The sequence below is a fragment of the Salmo trutta genome, chromosome 16, assembly GCF_901001165.1.
Source record: "Salmo trutta chromosome 16, fSalTru1.1, whole genome shotgun sequence".
Taxonomy (NCBI): domain Eukaryota; kingdom Metazoa; phylum Chordata; class Actinopteri; order Salmoniformes; family Salmonidae; genus Salmo; species Salmo trutta.
This window is the reverse complement of record NC_042972.1, coordinates 51809779-51826640: the sequence shown is the minus strand read 5'-3', so window position 1 is coordinate 51826640 and position 16862 is coordinate 51809779. Positions and strand designations below refer to the sequence as shown.

General features: G+C 40.7%; 1 protein-coding gene across 2 annotated transcripts in view; it reads right to left on the bottom strand.

The window, feature by feature from the left end:
• Positions 1 to 1046: 1046 nt before the first annotated feature.
• Positions 1047 to 16862, bottom strand: part of LOC115150996 (chemokine-like protein TAFA-2) — a 187942-nt gene continuing 172126 nt past the window's right edge. For both annotated transcript variants that reach the window (XM_029694881.1, XM_029694882.1), the window contains exon 5: positions 1047 to 2300. Coding sequence is in view for 1 of the 2 variants with exons in the window: in XM_029694882.1 (XP_029550742.1) it covers positions 2289 to 2300 (12 nt within the window). In the remaining variant the exon portion in view is untranslated. The remainder of the gene's footprint in view (positions 2301 to 16862) is intronic.

The window sequence follows — 16862 nt, the reverse complement described above, 5'->3', positions numbered from 1 at the left end:
GTTGGTTGCCCTTTTTGACAATAAAGGTGTACTAGTACTACTGCACTGTGGGTCGCTCAAGCAGCAGGACCAGATTTGTTGTTTATTATTTTACAGCAAAATGTCAACAACAACAAAAAAATATGTTTAATTATTATTTTCAGTTGCCATGCACATTTCGTCCTAAATGGGGATGGGGGGGTGGGGGGGAGCAGAGTGCCATTTATAGTCTAATCCTGTCCATTAATTACTTGATGGGTATAGAAATCAAAATACTGGGTTGATGGTACAGCATATCAACAGAAAATTATAATTTGGGTCCATCTCTGGATTTGGCATTGTTGAGATCGGAGCTCTTTGATGAACACAACTCTAAATTAATTCTGAGTGCTTTTCCCCTTCAATTATTCCACTATTTGCAGGACTGACTAATTGTAAATTAGTTCCAGTGTGGATCCTTGGAAAATTCTATTATGCTAATAGCATTACCCTTGCCTTACACAAGACATGTCCCACAGAGGCTGTCTGGGACTGTGACACCGATGTAAACAGGATTTTTTGGTTTCACCATCTGAATATAAATCACGTAATCTAAGGGAATGAATGCATAATGCTGACCTCTGTGACAGTTCATGGTTTCCCAAAGAATGAAAGGATTTGAGCTTTAGCAGTGGGAGAGGTGCTATGACATCAGTGCAGTAGGATCGAGTTTCACTGACATCTTGCCTTTCCAAGCAGTTCATGGTTTTCCATTCTGACCTTTGTTTTCAGAATGTATCATCAACACTCATGACAGAACAATGTAAGAATGACCCCTTTTAGTGTTGTTGTTATCCGGCCTCACAGTAAGTTTGGCATGCAGTACTGTGCTGATATAGCTCAAACAAGTACCTGTAATGCGGCAGTTGTATGCACAATTCAGTGTTGAATTTCTTTGATTGTTATTTTGTCTGTACGTTATTTGGTTGTCTTGTAAAGGTGACGTTGGCGATTTCGTAAAATGCATTGAGTTGTAGAGACATTTGAAACGATGATACAAAACCAAACCCTTTCTCGATTCAGTGACATCCTTTTGACATAGGTTTATTGAGATAATACTGACACTTTTACTCAATGTTGGTCACCAGGCTTTTAAAAACAGATATTAAAACAGTTGGAGTTCAGCTTATGTCATATTAATTGGTTTGTTGAAACCATGGTGCCTTTAATTCAAGCACTGCAACATAGTAGTTAGTACTATTTTTCACTGTGGCATCTCCTTTGATGTCTCAAGTCTTCAAAAGCAGACCTGACTGTCCAACAGAATTACTAAACCCGAACACTTAATGCTTTTTTAAAAATCAAAAACCTTAAAAAGAAGAGATGTCTGCTTCATACGGTTAAAAATAAATGGATATGCTTATGATCTAAATCTCGAACACAAACACTTTGTTTTGGAGTCATTGAGCTCTCTGTGGCAAAAAAAGGAAAAATATTTAAAAATGTCACGTCACATGTTTCGCATTAAGGTTTATCTTGCTTGCATAATCCACAGTTTTTGTTTTTACTGAATAAATACCTTGCAGGTTTGGATCACCTACTGTAGCAGTTCATTGGAGGAAAAAACATAAACAATAATGGCTAGGAATTGGATCTAATCAGTAGTCGAGTTGTCTGGATAGGTGGTTCTATGGGATCTAATCAGTAGTCCAGTAGTCTGGATAGCTGGTTCTATGGGATCTAATCAGTAGTCCAGTTGTCTGGATAGGTGGTTCTATGGGATCTAATCAGTAGTCCAGTAGTCTGGATAGCTGGTTCTATGGGATCTAATCAGTAGTTCAGTTGTCTGGATAGGTGGTTCTATGGGATCTAATCAGTAGTCCAGTAGTCTGGATAGGTGGTTCTATGGGATCTGATCAGTAGTCCAGTAGTCTGGATAGGTGGTTCTATGGGATCTGATCAGTAGTCCAGTAGTCTGGATAGGTGGTTCTATGGGATCTGGATAGGTGGTTCTATGGGATCTGATCAGTAGTCCAGTGTCTGGATAGGTGGTTCTATGGGATCTAATCAGTAGTCCATTAGTCTGGATAGGTGGTTCTATGGGATCTAATCAGTAGTCCGGTAGTCTGGATAGGTGGTTCTATGGGATCTCCAAGTCAAGTCTCTGCATCCATTCAGTGGAATTTCAGTGTTTCCTTTTTTTCCCTTATTGGTCCCTGGTTCCATCCCACAATCCTTCAATACATAGTCTTCACATCCAAGAAGTCCCTGTGGTTTCTGTCAAGGAAGAGATGACTGATGCCAAGTCTTCAGATCCAGGACAGACAGCACTATCGTGTGACCTGTAAACAGGGGAGATAGCAGGATGTTAGTTAATACTAATGGACAACGTTACAGATTAAACTAGGATTTGGTGCTATTTATGACACATGGCAGTGTGTAAAAACCTCAGTCAATCTGACCCCGCTGCTGGACTACAAACCCATGATAAGAAGATTGAGTGATTAATTACACAACATGGATGGAGCGTTGTTTATTCCAAAAAGTCCATCTCTAAGTACTAAGCACCACACCACACTGTCTATTACTGTGTAAATCTAGATCTGTCTTATTGTATAGATCAATCTGTCAAACATGCTGCATACACCAGGCTGTGTTTGAAACCCCAGCTGCCACGACCATCACCCACCTGTCCTAGGGTGTCTGAGTAAAATAGTGTAGTGTAGTTTAGTGTAGTGTAGTGTATGTCAGAAGTGGTACAGTAAGTCTGATAGGTCTTATATAATGAGATATACTGTACGCACGGTAATGGTGTAGATTGATTTCAAAACATGACGCACATGATCCATTTTAACACCCTGCTAGCATAAGTATTTCACTGAATATTAATCCAAAGGGCCATCACAAAGTACAGTAACTATGACATGTGCCATCTTTGCTGTTTTCATGGTCATAAAAGGAATGTTGTCCTCTCTTTGGTGTTTTGCCCTTTAAGTAGAACACACATTTATAGCCCTAGTTTATTTCAAAAATAGAATTATAGGTTCAGGGGTATGTCATAAATATTTTAGCTATTTTCACAATCGGAATATAGGCGCAGTAGCTGGCGGTGGTGTGAAAGGGCTGGGTTTTGATGAATAAACATGTTGTGGGTGTGTCAAGGCTTGACTCCTCACTCACCAATCAGAACGTGCTCCATGGTTAAATATGTGGTTGCTTCAAGTTGTGTATTTACAGTCTTTTATGTATTGCGTTGTCATCAATTCCAATTCGAATGTTAGTCCGTTATAGCTTAGTTTGTTAAATAGCCTGCCTCATATTTGCTAAATTGTATGTTGAACATGTTTGCAATACACATTGTTCTAATTGTATTGCTTCAATATGGAAATACATTGTTAAACATAGGCTATAGCATTCGCACTGATAAAGGGTCTAGGACTACTGTAAATTGCAGTTGGGACATATACATAACAAACGTAGTCAATAAGCAAGATTCAATTCACTAGGCTATTGATAAGGCCTAAAAAGACGGTGTATAACTAATACAATTATAATGAAAATGAAACAACTTATTTTAAAATAGGCTGTCTAAATACAGTTCCAGGCACCATAACTGCTCCCCATGGGCATATAATACAGATAGGGCAACTTAGACTATGGAGGGTTTTACGCACATCAAAAATGTTCACAGGAGCTGGACAAAGATCCAAAATAAAGAGAAAGGGTGAATGTCCACTCACAGTTATACTGCTCCCAAATGTATTGTTTTTATCAACATCATGGAAGCATTTTATAGATCAAAATTGCACTTCTCTGGAAATAGCAGATGAAATTGCATTGCGTTCGAACCATATACAGTGCCTTCGGAAAGTATTCAGACCCCTTGACTTTTTCCACATTTTGTTACATTACAGCCTTATTCTAAATAGATTAAATTGTTTTTTTCCCCTCATCAATCTATACACAATACCCCATAATGACAAAGAAAGAACGTTTTTTTTTTTTAAAAGACTATAAAAACCTGAAGTAATAATTTACATAAGTATTCGAATCAAATCAAACTTTATTTGCCACATGCGCCGAATTACAAGTGTAGACTTTACCGCGAAATGCTTAACCAACAGTGCAGTTCAAGAAGAAAATATTTACCAAGTAGGCAAAAATAAAAAGTAACACAATAAGAATAACAATAACGAGGCTATATACCGGTACCGAGTCAGTGTGCAGGAGTACAGACTAGTTGAGATAATCTGTACATGTAGGTGTGGGGCGAAGTGACTATGCATAGGTAACAAACAAACAGCGAGTAGCAGCAGTGTACACGAGCGGGGGGGTGTCAATGTAACCGTGCAGTAGCAGAGAGTCTATAACTTGGGTGACTGGAGTCTCTGACAATTTTATGGGCTTTCCTCTGACATCACCTATTATATAGGTTCTGGTTGGCAGGAAGCTTGGCCCCAGTGATGTACTGGGCCGTTCGCACTACCCTCTGTAGCGCCTTACGGTCAGATGCTGAGCAGTTGCCATACCAGGCGGTGATGCAACCAGTCAGGATGCTCTCGATGGTGCAGCTGTAGAACCTTTTGAGGATCTGGGGGCCCATGCCAAATCTTTTCAGTCTCCTGAGGGGGAAAAGGTTTTGTCGTGCCCTCTTCACGACTGTCTTGGTATGTTTGGACCATGATAGTTCGTTGGTGATGTGGACACCAACGAACTTTAAACTCTCGACCCGCTCCACTACAGCCCCGTCAATGTTAATGGGGGCCTGTTCGGCCCGCGGCCTTTTCCTGTAGTCCACGATCAGCTCCTTTGTCTTGCTCACATTGAGGGAGAGGTTGTTGTCCTGGCACCACACTGCAAGTTCTCTGACCTCCTCCCTATAGGGCGTCTCATCGTTGTCGGTGATCAGGCCAACCACTGTTGTGTCGTTAGCAAACTTAATGATGGTGTTGGAGTCGTGTTTAGGTGAACAGGGAATACAGGAGAGGACTAAGCACACACCCCTGAGGGGCCCCAGTGTTAAGGATCAGCGTGGCAGATGTGTTGTTGCCTACTCTTACCCCCCTGGGGGTGGCCTGTCAAGAAGTCCAGGATCCAGTTGCAGAGGGAGGTGTTTTGTCCCAGAGTCCTTAGCTTAGTGATGAGCTTCGTGGGCACTATGGTGTTGAACGCTGAGCTGCAGTCGATGAACAACGTTCTCCTTTTGTCCAGGTGAGAAAAGGCAGTGCGGAGTGCGATTGAGATTGCGTCATCTGTGGATCTGTTGGGGTCGTATGCGAATTGGAATGGGTCTAGGGTGTCCGGGAGGATGTTGTTGATGTGAGCCATGACCAGCCTTTCAAAGTACTTCATGGCTACAGGCGGTAATCATTTAGGAAGGTTACCTTCGCTTCCTTGGGCACAGGGACTATGGTGGTCTGCTTGAAACATGCAGATATTACAGACTCAGTCAGGGAGAGGTTGAAAATATCAGTGAAGAAACTTGACAGTTGGTCCCCGCATGCTTTGAGTACACGTCCTGATAATCCGTCTGTCCCAGCGGCTTTGTGAATGTTGACCTGTTAAAAGGTTTAACCGAGAGCGTTATCACACAGCTGGTGCTCTTGTGCATGCTTCAGTTTTCCTTGCCTCGAAGCGAGCATAAAAGGCATTTAGCTCATCTGGTAGGCTCGTGTCACTGGGCAGCTAACGTCTGGATTTCCCTTTGTAGTCCATAATAGTTTTCAAACCATGCCACACCCGATGAGCGTCAGAGCCAGTGTAGTAGGATTCAATCTTAATCCTGTATTGACGCTTTGCTTGTTTGATAGTTCGTCTGAGGGCATAGCGGGATTTCTTATAAGCGTCCGGATTAGTCTCCTGCTCCTTGAAAGGAAAGTGGCAGCTCTAGCCTTTAGCTCGATGCGGATGTCGCCTGTAATCCATGGCTTCTGGTTGGGATATGTACGTACAGTCACTGTGGGGACGACGTTATCGATGCACTTATTGATGAAGCTGATGACTGAGGTGGTGTATTCCTCAATGTCATTGGATGAATCCTGGAACATATTCCAGTCTGTGCTAGCAAAACAGTCCTGTAGTGTAGCATCCGCCTCATCTGACCACTTCCGTATTGAGCGAGTCACTGGTACTTTCTGCTTTAGTTTTTGCATGTAAGCAGGAATCAGGAGGACAGAATTGTGGTCAGATTTGCCAAATGGAGGGCGGGGGAGAGCTTTGTATGCATCTCTGTGTGTGGAGTAAAGGTGCTCTAGGATTTTTTTCCCCTGGTTGCACATGTGACATGCTGGTAAAAATGTTGTAAAACTGATTTAAATGTGCCTGCATTAAAGTCCCTGGCCACTAGGAGCGCCGCTTCTGGGTGAGCATTTTCTTCTTTGCTTATGGCCTTATAGAGTTGGTTGAGAGTGATTTGTAATGCTGGATTCACTGGGAGCATTCGAGCCGAAAAAAATTCTGAATTTCACCGCGACTGTAAATGCTGTTTTTGGATATAAATATGAACTTGATGGAACTAAAAATGCATGTATTGTATAACATAATGTCCTATGAGTGTCATCTGATGCAGATTGTCAAAGGTAAGTGCATAATTCTAGCTAGTTTTCTGTCTGTTGATGCCCTTCTTTGAATTGGCTAAACATTACACACAGCTATTGTCAATGTACTCTCCTAACATAACCTAACTTTATGCATTCTCCGTAAAGCCTCTGAAAATCGGACAGCGTGGTTAGATTCTCTTTCAAATGGAGGAAAATAGTTGATTATTTGATTATTTGAAATGATTATTCTTGCAGTTTTGAATTCCCCGCCATGGTCACATGACAATGAATCCCAATACCGGGATAAGATCGGGATAAGATCCTCAACAGGTTAAGAATGATGGAGGCCACTGTTTTTGGGGACGAGCGGGGGGGTGTCAATGTAACCGTGCAGATATGCTGCAGATATGTTTTGGTAATCTTCCCCAGATCTGTGGCTCGACACAATCCTGTCTCGGAGCTCTACGGACTATTTCTTCGACCTCATGGGTTGGTTTTTGCTCTGACATGCACTGTCAACTGTGGGACCTTATATAGACAGGTATGTGCCTTTCCAAATCATGTCCAATCAATTGAATTTACCACAGGTGGACTCCAATCAAGTTGTAGAAACATCTCAAGGATGCACCTGAGCAAAATTTCGAGTCTCATAGCAAAAGGTCTGAATACTTATGTAAAGTAAATAAGCTATTTCTGCTTTTTATTTTTAATAAATTTGCAAACACTTCTAAACTGTTTTCACTTGTCATTATGGGGTGTTGCATGTAGATTGATGAGAAAAACCAATAATGTAATACATTTTTGAAAAAGGCTGTAACGTAACAAAATGTGGAAAAAGTGAAGGGGTCTGAATACTTTCCGAAGGCACTGTACATTCTGAACATAAACCAATGGATGGTGAATCATTTTAATAAAATTAAACAAAAAACAATCAATCAATCTGTTTTTTAAAACAACAATATTTCTAAATAGGATTGGGTCAGAAGCATGATATATAATAAATCACATCTTCGGCAGGAGGCATGGATGTTTGTCCTATCCATTGAAGGTTTATTAAAGAGTATACAGTAACCCTACAATAGGCCTAGTAACAACAAACATTGGCTTCAACATGGAAATAATCACCTGCACACATTGCATTCACATTTCGAAAGTTCACTGTGTGTTTGAGCCATGGACAATTGGACATTGCCCAAACGTTATAATACGATTAGTTTACCATCGCCATTGATATGATCTGTTTGTGACTTTGCCACATGAAAGATAAACAAACGAACAGGGAAATAGCCTAGACTACAAGCGGATTCAACACCGAGGAAAAACAATAAGCAGTCTATCTTAATAACTTGATGTTCCTAAACATTTCCTCTAAAACCAGCTTTTGGTAAGTCTTAAATATCACCAGTAGTGCTGCTTGAAATTGACACATTGGTGCATGTTTTTAATGACACGCTTTAAATATTTTCACCCTCCCACCTCAGCGCAAGCAAGCTGATATAAGACAGGTAAATTACCAACCCTGGCGTTAGAGCTAGAAAATGCCAGTGCGCCAGTGTTTACATGACAGAATTGCAAACTATCATGCGTTTGACACTAGCGCCGCCTTAACAGCAGCTGAAACTAGAGCCCTTAGTATACATAATTATAAGTGGGGCTTGTTATCAGAGAGTGGCACACGCATGCATAGGTGTTCCTATTTGTGTCTGGGCACCTATTAGTGTCATTCAATTAGCGAGTGGCAGGGGCTCCACGGTCTTGGCCTGGAAAGCGGCACAGTGTCAGGTGACATGAGGTGTCAGTGCCCCACAGCACACTGTTCCAAGGTATGCCTCATCCCAGTCGGCCCATGGAGGGTCTCACTCTCTAACAGATTTCACACACACACAAACATCTAACATCTAAAAATACATTGGCCTGTAATTTTGTGTTCACGGGCACTGAAACAGGGAACATAAGACTCACCCCTCGCTGTTTCAGGAGGCACAGTTTAATCTTCACATGGCAGTGACACTCGTCAGGATGCTGGTTGTGTGTGTATGTGCGTGTGGAGAGGAGTGACTGTGTGGTTTGGTTCCATTCCAGGACACTGCGTGAAGTCTTCAAACAGAAGAGGCTCAATGCGTACAAGCCAGCAGGTTCTCCAGTCTCACCATTAGCTACACCACAGATTGGCAAAGCATGCATCCTACAGTACGAAGCTACTAGAAGAATTAAAAGCCAACAAAGTGGATAAGTCCTGATTCACAAACCATAACGAGTAACCAGACCCATATGACAACAAAAGGTGTTACATATTCTTGTTATATTGCTATGCTGCTACATATTGGAATTCTAGTTATATCCACGCAATATGTGCTCAGATTTAAACACCTAGAGAATCATATAATGAAAAACAATTTGCATGCTAGTTATGTGAGAGCAGTTTTGGGTGCTGATGTGAGGGTTTTGTGGAGGAGACTGGGGTTACCAGTGGGCGAACCACATGAATGAAAAGAAGAACAAAGGAGGTTTTGATGCTTAAGCTGTGTAAGCCTATAAAGGGATAAAAGACCACACTTGACTAGTCAGGCTCAAACTAACCCGATTCAAAGTTTCACGGACAAACAAACAAATGCTTACCACTGATAAAGAAGCACAATCTTTGTTATTTTGATTTTGTCCTCTACTTATCGACTGTACGGATTTCATAATCTTTTAGGGGTCCTATGTAGAGAAATATACTCAATTATTGGCTTGCCTACAGAAGGTGTCTTGTCTATCTGTGAAAGCTGTAAAAGAGTCATCAAAAGGTGGAGGGTCTCACTCCGCTGTCTTTACTGGTGCACTAAAAGCCCAAACTGCAGAGTCAATCTCAGCTTTCAGACAGAGCCTAATGGGCCTTAAGAAACAGATCAATGATCGATACAATGATTTAGGGCATCTTTCAGGCCATACATCGACTCCTTCGGTATTGATGGAAATACCAGATGGTATATTTTATCTCCCAAACTATTAAAAGGCTTTATATCAGCCATACTCAAAAGGCAGATGGCTAACTGTTTTTTTTTGGGGGGGGGGGACTCAGTCAGGCTTTTGAAATGTGGTAGTGCATGGGCAGTTATCCTCTTGGAATGTCATTCACTGACAGACATTAGAAAGCTATTTATAACCTGTCAGAAATGTCCAGTTGATCAGCTAACCCATGTTAGCTAGCAGGTAAGTTAAGCTAACCAGCTATCTACATCTTGTGGTTATCATGGCCATATCATGTGCCCAGGGGCCTCGAACCCCAGGGAGACCCCTTTCATTTTGTTGTGTTACTCAGGTATCATATTAACACACATAAGATATGGCAAAATGTGTAGAATTGCAGGAAATAAGCTTTAAAACTGCTAAATGTTCTCTATACCAAAAAGAGTGGTGTGACATTATTTGAAAAGTTTGGGGTCCGATGGGTTGTGAGGTGGGGGTTTGTTACTACGCCAATAAATTACAATATCCATCCGGACCTTTGCCAATTTGTGTGACCACACCTTCTCAAATAGTAGTATCCCTACTGTATATTATAAAGAGTCTATAGGTTACCAGTGTTTCTACATGGTGTATGGGTGGGGGTCCATGACATACCCAAATCAAATTAATTCAATTGCTGTTAGAGGCACATTGTCTGTGGTAAAAATGAAATGGAAAAGCTAATTTGTATAAATGTTTGGTCTGAAATTGTTTTGAAAGGAGGATGTGATTTCACACAGCTTTACATATTGAATCATACACATTACTTTGGGCCCACATTTACATATAGGCCTCATCCATTGGCATGATATCCTGGAATGGGTTTCATGTGAATCAGTAAGCGAAGTTTACACGCAAACCTCCAGCGCTTAAATGAAACGCCACCTAAAAATATGATGTGAAATGCATCACACCAGCTCTATTTCTGTATTTTGAAAGTTAAATATACTGAAAACTTGATTGCTGACATAGTCCCAAAATGTTTTCTATATCAACAATGGACTAATGAATTAAATACTAAAATATAATTTTTGGGTGGAGTTTTCCTTTAACCCTCTCAAACTACAATAGGATTTGAATGACACAGTGGGATTGACATAGTAGTATCTGCACTAGCATTGAATTCTCAACCATGTAACATCACGTGTGGCAAGGCTTACAATGAGTAAAAAGTCAACTCTGACACGACAGTGGACCTACTGCACAAACAACGACCATGGGTCCTAAGTTCCCGGATTCATTCAAGCTATTCCACTCAGCTCTTAGTCCAAACACAGTAAGCCCTTTTTAGGTCTTATACAACCTTACACCTTCTCATCACCAACATCCAAGTAATTATTTCTAAAAGTAACATAATTAATATCTTCCTGAGAATTGGCACTGTCCACCGCTTGTTAGGTGTGATGTGTGTTGATTGATATGATGTGAAAGCGGGTATGAGGGTATGACTCATGACATGACTGACAGGCTTCTAACCCCTGCACTCTTAGAAAAAAAGGTGCTATGTAGAACCAAACAGGGTTCTTTGGTTTGTCCTCATAGGGGAGCCCTTTTTGGTGCTAGGTAGAACCCTTTGCAGACAGTTCTACCTAAAACCCTATATGTAGGGTTCTTCATAGAACCCCCTGTATATGGTTCTACATAGAACCCTCTATGAAGGGTCCTAAAAGAACAATTTTATCATCTAAAGGTTCTTCCTAGAACTCTCTATGAACAGTTCCACCAGCCTTATTAGCCTTTACAATTAAATGATTTATGACAATATATTATATACAGTACCATTCAAAAGTTTGGACACACCTACTCATTCAAGGGTTTTTCTTTATTTGTACTATTTTGTACATTGTACAATAAAAGTGAAGACATCAAAACTATGAAATAACACATATGGATTCATGTAGTAACCCAAAAAGTGTTAAACAAATCAAAATATATTTTATATTTGAGATTCTTCAAAGTAGCCACCCTTTGCCTTGATGACAGCTTTGCACACTCTTGGCATTCTCTAAACCAGCTTCATGAGGTTGTCACCTGGAAGGGCATTTTAATTAACAAGTGTGCCTTGTAAAAAGTTAATTTGTTTGAGCCAATCAGTTGTGTTGTGACAAGGTAGGGATGGTATACAGAATATTTATTTTTATTTGGTAAAAGACCAAGTCCATATTATGGCAAGAACAGCTCAAGTATGCAAAGGGGAAAGACAGTCCATCATTACTTTAACTTCTTTGGGATAGGGGGCAGTATTTTCACGGCCGGATAAAAAACGTACCCGATTTAATCTGGTTACTACTCCTGCCCAGAAACTAGAATATGCATATAATTAGTAGATTTGGATAGAAAACACTAACGTTTCTAAAACTGTTTGAATGGTGTCTGTGAGTATAACAGAACCCATATGGCAGGCCAAAACCTGAGAAGATTCCATGCAGGAAGTGCCCTGTCTGACAATTTGGTGTCCTTCTGTTACATCTCTATCGAAATTACAGCATCTGTGCTGTAACATGACACTTTCTAAGGCTTCCATTGGCTCTCTAAAGCCGCCAGAAAGTGGAATGGGGTGTCTGCTGTCTCTGGGCAAAGTATAGGAGCAGAGTTTGTAAGTGGTCAGCCTGGGGACAGTGAGACTGGAGATGCGTGGTCACGAGAACTCGCCATGTTTTTCTTTCTCTCTTTGAATGAATACAACGTTGCCCGGTTGGAATATTATCGCTATTTTACGAGAAAAATAGCATAAAAATTGATTTTAAACAGCGTTTGACATGCTTCTAAGTACAGTAATGGAATATTTTGAATTTTTTTTACACTAAATATTTGGAACCAAAACAACATTTGTTGTTGAAGTAGAAGTCCTGGGAGTGCATTCTGACAAAGAACAGCAAAGGTAATCCAATTTTTCTAATAGTAATTCTGAGTTTAGGTGACCCCGAAGTTGGCGGATGTCAAAATACCTAGCCGTGATTGCCGAGCTATGTACTCAGAATATTGCAAAATGTGCTTTCGCCGAAAAGCTATTTTAAAATCGGACATAGCGATTTCATAAAGGAGTTCTGTATCTATAATTCTTAAAATAATTGTTATGTATTTTGTCAACGTATATCATGAGTAATTTAGTAAATTCACCGGAAGTTTTCGGTGGGTATGCTAGTTCTGAACATCACATGCTAATGTAAAAAGCATTTTTTGATATAAATATGAACTTGATTGAACAAAACATGCATGTATTGTATAACATAATGTCCTTGGAGTGTCATCTGATGAAGATCATCAAAGGTTAGTGCTGCATTATCTGTGGTTTGGGTTTTTGTGACATATATGCTTGCTTGGAAAATGGCTGTGTGATTATTTGTGTCTATGTACTCTCCTGACATAATCTAATGTTTTGCTTTCGCTGTAAAGCCTTTTTGAAATCGGACAATGTGGTTAGATTAACGAGTCTTATCTTTAAAATGGTGTAAAATAGTTGATTGTTTGAGAAAATTGAATTGTGGTATTTTAGTTGGTTTTGTATTTCGCGCTGTGCGATGCCATTGGCTGTTGGCTAGGGGTTCCGCAGGCGGAACGGGGTCAGTCAATCCGGAAAATGTCAAGAAAAATGTCCAGAACTTTCGAAGTTTCTTGAAGTGCAGTGGCAAAAACCATCAAGCGCTATGATGGAACTGGCTTTCATGAGGACTGCCACAGGAAAGGAAAACCCATGGTTAACTCTGCTGCAGAGGATAAGTTCATTAGTGTTAACTGCACCTAGAGTTACTAGCCTCAGAAACTGCAGCCCAAATAAATGCTTCACAGTGTTCAAATAACAGACACATCACGACATCAACTGTTCAGAGGAGACAGTGTGAATCGGGCATTCATGGTCGAATTGCTGCAAAGAAACCACCACTAAAGGACACCAATAATAAGAAGAGACTTGCTTGGGCCAAGAAACATGAGCATTGGTGGAAACGGTGGAAATATGTCCTTTGGTCTGATGAGTCCAAATTTGAGATTTTTGGTTCCAACCGCCGTGTCTTTGTGAGACGCAGAGTAAGTGAACGGATTACCTCAGCATGTGTGGTTACCACTGTGAAGTATGAAGGAGGAGGTGTGATGGTGCTTTACTGGTGACACTGTTGGTGATTTATTTTGAATTCAAGGCACACTTAACCAGCATGGCTACCACAGCATTCTGCAGCGATACGTCATCCCATCTGGTTTGCAGTTAGTGGGACTATAATTTGTTTTTCAATATAACAATGACCCAAAACACACCTCCAGGCTGTGTAAGGGCTATTTGACCAAGAATGAGAGTGATGGAGTGCTGGATCAGATGAACTGGCCTCCACAATCACCCAACCTCAATCCAATTGAGATGTTTCGGGATGAGTTGGACCGCTGAGTGAAGGAAAAGCAGCCAACAAGTGCTCAATATATGTGGGAACTCCTTCAAGACTGTTGGAAAAGCATTCCTCATGAAGCTAGTTGAGAGAATGCCAAGCTTGTGTAAAGCTGTCATCAACTACTGGCTACTTTGAAGAATCTCAAATATAACATATATATGGATTTGGTTAACACTTTTTTATTTTGATGTCTTCACTACTATTTTACAATGTACAAAATAGTAAAATAAAGAAAAACCTTTGGATGAGTAGGTGTGTCCAAACTTTGACCTTTTCTGTATATCATAAGTCCTTTGTTGAGGGCCTAGTTATACCCAGTGCTTAATTTGAACCAGATCCTGCCGGAACAGGATCCGGCACCTCTCAGTTTTGGACTGTTTTGTTCCGGAACCTATTTGTCAGGAATCGGTACCTCTCGTGCAATGTAAAAATCACATAACTAGAATGAAATTCACTTTCTATGATCTCTCCCCTTCTGCTCTGATAGACATGAGCCTGCAACTTTCATCTCTTCAGCATTGCACTTCATAATTTATTTCCTAATAGAATCATAGTTTCGCAAAGGGTTCTGGAGGAGCTGCCAAAGTTACAGAGCCACAGTACTGCTGTCTGTTCTGAAAGAACAGTGGCAAAAAAAATTACCACAGAGGATCGATAGCTTATTTTACAAATAGCCTAGCTGTGGAGTGTAGTCCGATAACAAGGCATAGCCTACAGTCGGGAACACACGGCAATCTGTCAGTGAACAAACAGCATGCAGACAAAACTGTCTTTTCGAAGTATTTCATATAGCCTTCAATCGTGGGAAAACAAAGGTTGGAAAGCAAATGGCTCCTGTTGAAAAGGGAAGACTCTAATATATCAGCTGTAGGCTACCAAAATATTTGATCACATTCCAAATATTGTTTTACAAAGTAAAACAAGAGAGAGGCTTTTGGAATGAGAGCATAGGCCATCACCAGCAAGTGAGCTGCGCATCATTGGGAGAGTCAGTGAAACTGGAAAACATTTTTAGGACTATCATTTCCTCTTCATATTGTGGCATAGAATATGTGTCTCCACACACCTAGCCTAGGCTAATGATGGATTCAAGACAAGGTCGTTTTCATTGATCTCAGATTCTCAGTTTGTCAGTGTCAAAGTAGTTTGTCATTTCGATCATTTGTGCAGTATTATGGTGCTTTCAAGACAACTGGGAACTCGGAAAAAACCAATTAGAATTATGACGTCAGTGATCTTCAGGTTGGAAAGTCTGAGCTCTAGAAAGAGGCCAGAGTTCCTCACTTGGAATTCCGAATTGGATGACCGTTAAAAGAAAATTCATCCCAGTCGGAGCTCGTTTTTTCACGATTTCCCAGTTGTCTTGAACGCACTGAAGTCAGAAGTCAGAGATTTCCCAGCCCAGAGTTTCCAGATGAACGCGGCATTAAAACAGATTATGCCAAAGTCTCCAGTCATGTAAAATTAATGAAATGTGTTTATAAAAGGCCCAAAATTTATCATACCCAAGGCCACAAAAAATGTTTCCCATGTGTGCAACTTCTGTAGTGCCTCTACTCGTCTATGCCACTAAGCAAATGCGATGCTATGCATTGAATGTTTTATTATAAAGGTGATATTTTTCTCATGCGTTCCGATACCTCAGAGCTCCCCAGGTCACCCCACTCTTGCTCTCACTTTTTGATCCGGCACTTCCCGATTTACAAAATAAGCACTGGTTATACCCTAACACAGTTGTGTTAGGAAACCCCTGGTTTACAGGCCACATCAGGCATGCGAGTCCCATTATACTGACTTGCAAAGTTATGTGTAATTCTTATTGGAATCCAGCCAGAGTTATGATATTCAACAAGAGGAATCACCCACAGAATGACTGCCAGAATAGGGAGGTTTGAAAAATGAGACAACCTCAATGATCTAAATTGGAACAACCATTCCAGTAACAGGTGCAATAAGTCTGACTACTAACAGATTGGTTTAGTTTTATTTATCTCTATCAACCAATCAATATACAGTTGAAGTCAGAAGTTTACATACACCTTAGCCAACTACATTTAAACTCAGTTTTTCACAATTCCTGACATTTAATCCTAGTAAAAATTCCCTGTCTTAGGTCAGTTAGGATCACCACTTTATTTTAAGAATGTGAAATGTCAGAATAAAAGTAGAGAGAATTATTTCTTTCAGCTTTTATTTCTTTCATCACATTCACAGTGGGTCAGAAGTTTACATACACTCAGTTAGTATTTGGTAGCATTGCCTTTACATTGTTTAACTTGGGTCAAACGTTTCGGGTAGCCTTCCACAAGCTTCCCACAATAAGTGGGTGAATTTTGGCACATTCCTCCTGACAGAGCTGGTGAAACTGAGTCAGGTTTGTAGGCCTCCTTGCTCACACACGCTTTTTCAGTTCTGCACACACATTTTCTAGGGTATTGAGGTCAGGGCTTTGTGATGGCCACTCCAATACCTTGACTTTGTTGTCCTTAAGCCATTTTTCCACAACTTTGGAAGTCTACTTGGGGTCATTGTCCATTTGGAAGACCCATTTGCGACCAAGCTTTAACTTCCTGACTGATGTCTTGAGATGTTGCTTCAATATATCCACATAATTTTCCATCCTCATGATGCCATCTATTTTGTGAAGTGCACCAGTCCCTCCTGCAGAAAAGCACCCCCACAACATGATGCTGCCACCCCTGTGCTTCATGGTTGGGATGGTGTTCTTCGGCTTGCAAGCCTCCCCTTTTTTACTTCAAACATAACGATGGTCATTATGGCCAAACAGTTCTATTTTTGTTTCATCAGACCAGAGGACATTTCTCCAAAAAGTACGATCTTTGTTACAAACCGTACTCTGGCTTTTTTATGGCGGTTTTGGAGCAGTGGCATCTTCCTTGCTGAGCGGCCTTTCAGGTTATGTCGATATGACTCATTTAACTGTGGATATATATACTTTTGTACATGTTTCCTCCAGCATCTTCACCAGGTCCTT